Source organism: Nannospalax galili, unplaced genomic scaffold (genome assembly GCF_000622305.1).
Source record: "Nannospalax galili isolate Female #2095 unplaced genomic scaffold, S.galili_v1.0 scaffold132, whole genome shotgun sequence".
Classification (NCBI taxonomy): domain Eukaryota; kingdom Metazoa; phylum Chordata; class Mammalia; order Rodentia; family Spalacidae; genus Nannospalax; species Nannospalax galili.
Genome location: NW_008332644.1, coordinates 2,305,832 through 2,316,286, shown reverse-complemented (window position 1 = coordinate 2,316,286; position 10,455 = coordinate 2,305,832). Strand labels below are relative to the sequence as shown.

The window sequence follows — 10,455 nt, the reverse complement described above, 5'->3', positions numbered from 1 at the left end:
AAAAATAATAAAATAATAATAATCTTTTTTCAAAAGATTATTTTCACATAAGCTTTTTCAAAGTTCCTAGAAAGGCTGTATTTAATGGATGAAATGTGCTTGCTGCTTGGTAAGTTAGAAGACTGCTGTTCTTTCCTTTAGGTGCTGAAGAAAGGTTCATAGATCTAAAAAATTATAGTTTGGAATATTTCTAAATTATAATTCCCAATATTTACTGAAGATTATCATTTCTTTTCAAAGCATTTTATTTGATGAACACCTCCCCAGCCCTCAACCCTGAATTTGTATTTCCTTTTCAGATCTATTCATTTTTATTTTATGTGTGAATATTTTGCCTGCATGTATGTAAGTGCACCACATGCATGCAATGTTTACGTGTTGGATCCTCTGGAACTGGAGTTACAGATGGTTGTCGGTCACCACGTAGGTGGTGGGAATTGAACCTCGGTTCTCTGGAAGAGCAGCCAGTACTTAACTTGCTAGTCCCTCATTTCTCATTTTTAACCTAGTGAAAATATTTAGAACCTGCCAATTATCACTGCATGATGGAGAACTCTTCCTCTTTTTTCTGTTTTTTGAGACAGCATTTTGCCATGTACCTCAGACTGGTCTCAAACCTAGAATTTTCCTGCCATACTCTCCTGAGTATGGGATTATAGGCATGTGCCACTGTGCCTAGCTGTTCTCCAGTTTGTTAATTCCCATAATCTTCTTTTTTTTTTTAAAGCTTTATTTATTTTTATTTTATGTGTATGCAAGTATTGCCTGCATGTAGGTAAGTGCACCCATGTCCTGCGATACCCACGGAGGTCAGAAGAGGAGGCTGTCGGATTCCCTGGGACTGGAGTTATGGACAGTTGTTAGCTGCCATGTGGGTGCTGGGATTTGGACCCAGGTCTTCTGCAAGAACAACCAGTGTTCTTAACTGCTGAGCCATCTCTCTAGCCCCTCTTAATTTCTTTGTATTTGTCTGAGTACTATTTTACAATCCTTTAAAACCCACTTCAGCAAAGCTTGTATGGACTTGCATTAAAATCTCCAGGGCCAGTTCAAGTAACTGACATCAGATGCAGTAACCCCAAATATGGCCTCAAGTACTGGACAGGTGACAATTAGGGTGACCCACCTTGTGAGCACAGTCATCCCAAGTGTCCCTAGTAAACAAGCTCACATCTGTTTCCCCTTGGAGTGCCACAGAACAAGGCCTGTAGTTAATAAGGCCTTATTTTGTAGTCTTACCTTGAGCTTAGTTCTTTCATTCAATAGCATTAAAATATTGTCTGCTTTGCCAGGTGTGGCAGCGCACATCTTTGATCCCAGCACTTGGGAGGCAGAGGCAGGTGGATCTCTGTGAGTTCGAGGCCAGCCTGGTCTACATAGTGACTTCCAGGACAGCTGGGGCTACAGGGAAACCCTGTCTCAAAAAGACCAAAACAAACAAACAAACAAAAAACCCCAAAATATTGTCTGCTTTTACTTCTTTTTAAAATATATTCATACAGCAATATAGCCTTTTGCTATACTGTATAGCCAAGAATAATGGCTAAGTTCACCAAGGTTAGGGTTCAACCTATTAATTTTTCTTGAGATGATAGAAAGTTTAACAGACCTGTTCTCCAAGATGTTCCCAAGTCACCTCACCATATCTCCACGTTGGTATTATTTAAGTCTGTATGTTAGAGCTAGTATGTGTATTTAGCCTTTCTAATGTCACTTAAATCCCATTTCTTTCTACTTTAGCTAAGTACAGTAAACTCTAGTTCCCAAATAAGATAGTGGTGAGTGTAAAGTTGACTTTTTCCATTTCTCACCAAGCAATAAAGGTTTAATATACAATCAAAACAGCCAATGCATGCTTGCATTGTTAAAAATAGTATTTTAATCTTATAATTTAGAAAAAAAATGAGCTTCCGGCATGTAAGTATTCTATCAATTGAACCTAACTCTTCTGTTCACACACTGATGTCATTTTATGACTGCAACATCTACAGTATGTCTTCATGCCTCTAGAGGGGAGCGTTTTCACCTAGTCAGCAATCAACACTGAGGAAGGCATTACATCTTCAAGTCTAGGATTTCCTTCTAGGTTTCTGTGGTGGTTAGCACTGTCAACTTGTCAGGCTCTAGAACCATGTACTAGACAAACATGTGGGCATGTCTTTGAAGGAGCTTCTAGCTGGGAATAATTGAGCTAGGAAAAGAGGTCTTAACTGTGTGTGGCACCACTTCACAGGCTAAGGTCCTAGACTGAACAAAGACAGCAAGCTGAGCAGAGGCACTCACCGCTCTCTGCTGTGCTGCACCCCCAAACTGTGAGCAGATTAAGAAAAATAACTAATACAGCTTCAGTCTTACTACAACTGGTGTTTTTGTGTTGTTACAGTGGTAGTGCTAGGGACTGAGCTCAGGGCTTCACACTTGCTGCCTCTAAGCTATACCTCCTGTTTGACAATTCTGTTTACATACAGATTCAGGGAAAGGGGAAAAGAACCATCATGTGTGAGTATTATTATGTGCAAGACTCTTCTTGTCTGAACCACACTGAGAGCTGGAAAAACGTTAAAACTTCTAATCCTACCAAGCACAAGACTCTAGCACTACAAACTAATCAACCAATCAAACAAAAAACAAAAACAGAAAACAACAAAAAAATCCTGTGCTTTTTGAGTAAGGATTTGAATATAGTTGGAAAGCAATTTGAAAGTTGCTTCTCATCAAGCAGGAGTCTTTTTAACAAAAATGTTTCTGTAAAGCAGCCATTTTATACTCTGCCAGCCTTCAGAGGACGTGCTTACTTGGGGTTGATCTCTGTGAGTGCCGGGTGTTTGTTGCTGTTCCAGACTCTGTAGTTGTGAGTGTTCTTCCAGGCTGTAACGAAAGTTGTCCCATAGTCTGATAACATCTTTTCATTGTCTGTAAGTAAACAGGGAAAGAGGTTGAGCTGGACTGCAGTTATTCAGGGATGAAGGTTAATAACTAGAAAGAGTAAAGGAACGGTTTTATACCCCACCTCCCACTTTTTTGGAGGTGGGAGATAGCCTGTCAGATATCAGGAAACTTGGGTCTAGTTCCCAAAACCTGTTAAGAAGCTATGTGGTCTGTGGCAAGTCATTTAATCACACACACCTTCATTTTCCTACCTGGAAAATGTGAGGGATTGAGCCAGATATTTTCCAAGGTTTCCACATTCTCCTTATAATTATGAAGATAATATTACTTATTAAACAAAAACTACAGACTTGACTGTGAGAGAACATGCTGATCTAAGCATAAGTCAAAAGCAGAATATCTTAGCAAATGTCATTTTCCTAAAAGACTAAGAAGGAATATGTAAACTGGCTCTTTATTTTTTATTTTTTGGTCTTTTTAAGAAAGGGTCTCCCTGTAGCCACAGCTGGCCTGGAACTTAGTATGCAGACCAGGCTGGCCTTGATCTGCCTGTCTCTGCCTCCTAGGTGCTGGGACAAGCCGGCTCTTTTAGCCATGTTTTTCCTTGTTTAGACTTTGTCTCTTTAATTGATGCTTCATGCTTGATTTTCAAAGCATTTCACTGTTAAAAATATGTACAACGCCATCGGGGGCTTACACATTTACTGCTGAATAGCTTTCAGCTTTATCAATATCATGGAAAAGCTTCATGCAGGGCACTTCTGCTTGGAAGAACAGAAAAGGTCGGTTCAAGATGCTATTCTTCACATTTCTCATGCACGTGAATTTGCTGTTTGTTTTGAGATAGGATCCTGCTTGTACTACAAATTCCTGCTATCTCCCACCATGGCCTTCCAAACAAGTGGTATTTGAGGTATGTGCCACATGGCCTATCTAGGCTGTTTGCTTTGAAGGTCTGGGAAAGGAAGAGCAGGAAACACACAGGTGCATCTGCACGTAAAGACTTGCTTCTACAAAGTATTTCTGAAGCAGCTACTGGGCTCTGAGCTGTCTCCTCTGCTGACCTTATGAAGAGTAGGGGCCTGAGCCAGATCACTTAGGTTTAATTAAATTCTAGCTCAGCCTCTCAACCAGATAGATGAGCAAATTATTGAGTATTTCTTCGCCTCACTCTGTCTATTGTAAAAGGAGAATGTCTAGGATTATTTTAAGTACAAAATTAATTACTAGAGGTAATGTGCTGTGTCGTGCAATGCCCATGGAGAACAGAAGAGACTGTCGGATCCCCTGGAACGAGAGTTACATTGTTAGCTGTCATGTGGGTGCTGGGATTCGAACCCCAGTATTCTGCAAGAACAGTCAGTGTTCTTAACTGCTGAGCCATCTCTCCAGCCCATGTTTTGTTTTGTTTTTTAAGTTTAGTTATTGTTATTCAGTGTACACAGGTAGCCCCCTGGGAAAATATTTTAAAAAGTAGATTACTCATGAGGCCAAGTAACTGGACTTCTTTTCAAGATTAATGAATAAATTTGAGTCACAAGATTTAATTTGAGTGCCCCTGCTACTGTATTTGTATGGGTAATAGACATTTAAAAATATCCCACTATGTGGGGTGTGGTGGCACATACCTTTAGTTCCAGCACTTGGGAGGCAGAGGCACAGGGATCTCTGAGAGTTTAAGGCCAGCCTGGTCCACATAGTGAGTTCCAGGCTACAGGGAGACCCTGCCTCAAAAAGACTAAAAATAAAATAAAGTAAAAATCTCACTAGTGATTTCAAACTTGATTACTAGTTTTTCTTATAAATGAAGAATAAGCCGCAAACCTGAATTCACAGTTAGCCCAGCAGGCAAAGTGGCTGCACCGACTAAGAAACCTTCCTGAAACAAGGATGCGAATGAAGTTGATGCCACTGTGGCCCTGGACATTCATTTACAAAGTATCAAGAGATGGTAAATTTTAAGATGTCTCAATTATATCATTATTTTTTTTAAGTGGTGGTAATGATAACTGAAGAAAAAGATCCCCAAATCCACTTTTGGATTTTTAAGTTACAAGTCTACTGAATATTTGCCAAATTTCCAAGGTGAAAAAGCTCATTGCTTTTTAATATTTCATATATATTCTAAATATACATCTTTTTCTAAATAGAATGAAACAAAGTTATAATATTTAATAGTTAAACCTGTCTTGTTTTAACCATTTAATAGGAAAAATATATGTCTCAGAATGGGGTAAAACTTAAGATTTATAATTTTCAGAATATGATTTTTCAATGATTCTTTTTTTATATATCTTTAGATACCTTGAATGTAAGCAATATTTATAAATACTTGGTAAATATTGATACAGCCTTTCATACAACAAATACTTAGCAGTCAAATAAAAGTGACAAAAATCAATATTAATGTATCTTTATGTTTCTGTTATAAAGTAAGAAAAAGTAACTCTCAGAAGACATGTTTAAAGGGATTCACTTTTTGTAAAAAGCCTATATAAAACCAAAGTCCTCAAAATACAAAGTACTCAAAATGTCAAGAGTAGTTGTGTCTGTATGAGTAATAGATATTTTTCTATAATTATGTTTTTCTTGTGCAACTGGAAACACCTAAATATCAGAACATGAAGAATTTCAAGAAGAAATGCGGCTGTGGTTTCTTACCGAACTGCAGTGTGGCAGCCAGCAGGGCGTGGATATAGACTGCAAACTGGGCCCGGATCCATTCGTCACCTCCCTCCCAGCCTGTGCCATCCAGGAAGACATCATCCCGGTTCTCAGTCACGTGCCTTACGAGGTAATCTGAGAACCTCAGGTCTGCAGTGGTCGGGCTGAGCAGCTTCCTGAGTTCTGGGTCATGGATCTGGATCAGAGCTTCTTCTACCTAGAGGGTACCAGGTATAAGTCAGATCCAGACCACTCATATGCAGCCATGTCACATTTTAAAGAGTAACATCTGAGAAGTTAGAGCTGGAGATAAATATGACTGACAGTATTCTCAAAAGATGAGTCCATGAAAGAGAGGTCTTTAAAGTTTCTATATATTTTCCCTATTAAAAAAAATGCTCTTAGTCCGGCGTTGTGGCACATGCCTTAAATTCCAGCACTTGGGAGGCAGAGGCACGGGGACCTCTGTGAGTTTGAGGCTAGCCTGGTCTACAGAGTGAGTTCTAGGCCAGCTGGGGCTACAAGGAAACCCTGTCTCAAAAAGACTAAATAAATAAGTAAAATTTAGAAAAATGTTCTTTTTCCACCAGGCTTGGTGGCACACACCTTTAGTCCCAGCATTCAGGAGGCAGGGGCAGGTGGATCTCTGTAACATCAAGGCCTAGCCTGGTCTCCATAGCAAATTCCAGGCCAGCTGAGGCTACAGGGAGACCCTGTGTCAAAAACACCGAAAAATAAACAAAATAACCAAATCCTATTTTTCTATTTTTAGAAAAAACATATAAATAATACACTATTTTGAACCATAAAAGTAATATTTGCTGCCTGTAAACATTTTCAGGCATATCAATACACACACAATAAAAACTGACCTTTATCTCACCAGCAGAAACAAACAAGCTTAATTATAACTCCTTCAACTTTTTCCATTTTAAGGGCATGGATACATCAGAATTTTCATTTTTATAGACAGGGTCTCACTATGTAGTCCTGGTCCAGCTTCCTACAGTTTAATTTTCAAGTATAATAATGAAACACATTCATCACCCAGCTTCTAAAGTGTAGAAGCATTTTGTATTTCTCCTACCCATATTCTCCTGTCCTGATGGTATACATACTTTTCTTTCTTTCTTTTTTTTGGTCTTTTTAAGACAGGGTCTCCCTGTAGCCCCAGCTGGCCTGGAACTTGATAGGTAGACCAGGCTGGCCTTGAACTCAAGAGATCCATTTGTCTCTGCCTCCCGAGTACTGGGACTAAAGGCAAATGCCACCATACCCAGCCTGGTATTCACATTTTCCTTCATTCAAATTTAGGATCATAATAAATACAATTTTAAATCTTGGATTTTAAAATTTATATTATAACCATTTCCCATGTAACATGTACTTTCTGTCGGTAACTACAAAAATCATAATGCAGCTAAAAAATTTTTTTCAAGCGTTTTTCAATTGTGAAATTAAACAAATTGAAAATTTTAATATACTGATATCAAATATCTATTCTGAGCATTTATAACACCAGGAACATATTAAACAGGCTAGTAAAGTTTAAATTATTTGAAAAATAAACAATAAATTACTGAGATCATGGTAAGTCTGGTTTGCTCATGTTGGAATGCTGGCATATGCAGTCACCACTTGTTTGATATTGGGCAAATCACTTAACCTGTGCTCTCTAGCTTCTGTAGGTGCAAATGTAGATCACATCTATCACATAGGGCTGTTAAACTAGATCAGTTAATATAAAGCATTTAGAATGCCTAGTATACAGTAAACAATTACTTTCCTTATTAAGTGCTGTTGGTATACTCCACAGTTCTATTTAGGAAAGGAATAAGGGACCGGCAGGCCATATACATACACTCAGACATAAACATACTTCCACAATGGCGTCACTGAGGTGCTTCTGTTGTCGAAAAAGGATGTTAGTAGCTCCAGCAACAAATCCCCGAACAGCGACATCGGAGAGAAGGTGATGCTGCTGCAATGCCATATAAGGCAAACATAGATATCCCTACAGATTACAAGAGCAACACAGAACATCAGAACAGCAAAACAGCAGCACTTTTCTTTGCAAGCTCAAAGCAGGAAGGATAACAGTGAAAGAAATGTCCATTCTTGCCTGCCTGTCCTTATGGAGGTTACTCTTTGACTCACTAAAATAATATTCCAGGGCAATCTCAGGTCTTGACTATAGTTAAGTCCAGTTACTGACTGGCTTTCTCTACAAACAGCCCATTCTTTGCATGGTGGTTTAATATGAGGGCTGTCTTACTTGATCACTTTATACTTGGTTCCATTTAAAAGTATCAATAGTGGGGTTGGAGAGAGGGCTCAGTGGTTAAGAGTAATGACTGGAAAAAAAAAAAAGTACTGACTGCTCTTGAAGAGGACCAGGGGTCGATTCCCAGCACCGACATGGTGGCTAACTACTATCCCTAACTCCAGTTCCAGAGGACTCCAACACCTTCTTCTGACTTCTATGGGCATCTCACGACATGGGTGCACTTATACACATGCGCTCACACACATAAAAAGAGTAAATAAACTATTTTTTAAAAAAAGCATCAATAGTAACTAATAAGTTGAACATTTTTATGTGGACGAGTGCTTAGCCTATATGTATGTAAATGTGTGCAATGCCTGTGGAGGTCCAAAGAGGCCATCAGATCCCCTGGAACTGGAGTTATGAACAGTTGTGAGCCTGCCATGTGGGTGCTGGGAACCAAATCTGTCTTCTGCAAGAGCAGTCAGTGCTCTTAACTGCTGAGTCATCTCTCCAGCCCCTCAGTTTGACATTTTAATATAGAAAAGCAAAAGTATTACAATCATTAAAGAGTATGTTGTCTTTAAGAAGTTTAAAACATGCACATAGCTGCTGAAATACTATTACAAGAATAGCAAAGCATGACATTTATTGTCATACTGTTAAAAATCATGGAAAAATATGTCCAAATACTTGTTACTAACTAGTTAAAGTTGCACTGGCACTATTTCTGCTTAATTCCATGTGAATTATATTTGAAATAGCATTTCCTTAAAATTATAGTTGACTGCTAAACCTCAGCACTTATTTAAGTATGCAAAACCAATCAATCAACCGACAGCAAACCCAAAATGCCCCAACATACTTCCAGAAACTTGAAGGTGTGATCATTGGCAATGTTTATGTATGAAACCAGGGCTGATTTTCTGAATTCCTGACCCTGTTTTTAGCCTCAGGTCATATATAATGACACTTGCTGAAAACCTATTCTGATTTGGAGCCTTTCAGCAAAAAATTTTGTATCTTCTGTCCTAGTTTGGTTTCTGTTGCTGAGCTAAAACACTGACTAAGACCAACCTGAGGGAAAAGGGTTTCTTTTATCTTACTAGGTCACACAGTTCATCACTGAGGAAAGTCAGAGCAGAAACTCAGCAGGCCATGGAGGAATTCTGCTTACTGGCTTGCTTCTCTGGTCTGTGCTCAGCCTGCTTTCTTGCCTGCTCAAGGGTGGCTGGGCCCTCCCACATAACTAACAATCAAGAAAACATCCCCACAGACATGGCCATAGGCCAATCCAAAGGAGGAAATTCTCGAACTGAGGCTCCCTCTTTCCAGGTGTGTCAGGCTGACAAGATGCTATCCAACACATCTCTTTAGGTGAATACTTAGCCTGGGCTACATACAAAGAACTTTTTTTTTTAAGATAGGGTCTCACTATTTTGCCCAGGCTGGACTTGATATCAGATCTTCCTGCCTCTGCCTGAGCTAGCTAGGATCAAAAAGGTGCACAACTACCATTAAGAACTTTGTCCTGGCGGGGCGTGGTGGTGTACGCCTTTAATCCCAGCACTTGGGAGGCAGAGGTAGGCGATCTTTGTGAGTTTGAGGCCAGCCTGGTCTACATAGCGAGTTCCAGGACAGCTGGGGCTACAAGGAGACCCTGCCTCAAAAAAGACAACAAACAAACAAACAAACAAAAAAGACAACTTTGTCTTGAACAAGTAGCACACCTATTCTTTTACCTAATATTCTGCGTAAATTTATCCTACAGACATGCCTGCTTATCTGTGATATACTTTTTAAATTATTTTGAAAAAACCTAGGTGCCATGAGGCCACCTGATAGGAATGCCTGACAAGAGGTCAAGCATTAAGAAACTAGCTTATCAGAAAAACAGGACGTAGTGGTCAAGCCATCTGCATCTGGCAATCCCCGGGGCTCGATACCAGGAAATCAGGAGAAAAACCTCTGTGTCCCTGAGGTCACCTCCCATTTAGCAATCCCACTTCCCCTTAGCCCCGACCCTTACCCCATATTTCTGTGTGCTTTTGAAATTACTCTGTGTGTTTTTGAATTAACCAATAACCGCGCTTCTGCTTCTGTACCCTGCTTCTGCTCTATAAAAGTGCAAAAACCCAGCATGGGGGCGCGCAAGTCCTCCGAGGAGACTTTGTGCCCACAGGTACCTGTGTATCAAATAAACCTCATGCTGTTGCAACCCGAAGACTGACTTGTCCTCAGTGGTCTCACTCTTACAATTGGAGGTCCCACCGAGATCAGCCGGTCAGAGGGAACCACCAGGACAACTCCAGTCCCTTCGGGGAGGTGAGTTGGCCGGCCAACCTCAGTGTTGTCTCTGTGTCCTGAGTTGTCTGTCTTTTGTCTGTCTTGTCTGATCCTGTTAGGCAGCGTCTGTAGAATTTGGAATCTGAGATCTCGTCTGTACTTTTGGACAGGGCAAGAGCAAGACGACGGTCTTTGAGCTTTGCCTGTCGGCCTGGGGGACGCCCCAGGGTCTGTGAGATCCACATCCGTAGAACTTTTTGTTCATTTGTATTCGTGGATCTCGTCCGGGCAAGGGACGTGGAATCCCCTTGTCGGACGTCTGGACAAGGGACGTGGAATCCCCTTGTCGG

At 40.2% G+C, this 10,455-nt stretch overlaps 1 protein-coding gene across 4 annotated transcripts in view; it reads right to left on the bottom strand.

The window, feature by feature from the left end:
- Nucleotides 1-10,455, bottom strand: part of Avl9 (AVL9 cell migration associated) — a 71,161-nt gene that overhangs the window by 11,606 nt on the left and 49,100 nt on the right. For 3 of the 4 annotated variants that reach the window (XR_003848642.1, XM_008827536.3, XM_029560856.1), the window contains 3 exons: nt 7,433-7,567; nt 5,551-5,770; nt 2,796-2,913 (listed from right to left, as the gene is read on the bottom strand). Coding sequence is in view for 3 of the 4 variants with exons in the window: in XM_008827536.3 (XP_008825758.1) it covers nt 2,796-2,913; nt 5,551-5,770; nt 7,433-7,567 (473 nt within the window). In the remaining variant the exon portion in view is untranslated. The remainder of the gene's footprint in view (nt 1-2,795; nt 2,914-5,550; nt 5,771-7,432; nt 7,568-10,455) is intronic. The other variant, XM_029560857.1, reaches the window with a different exon arrangement.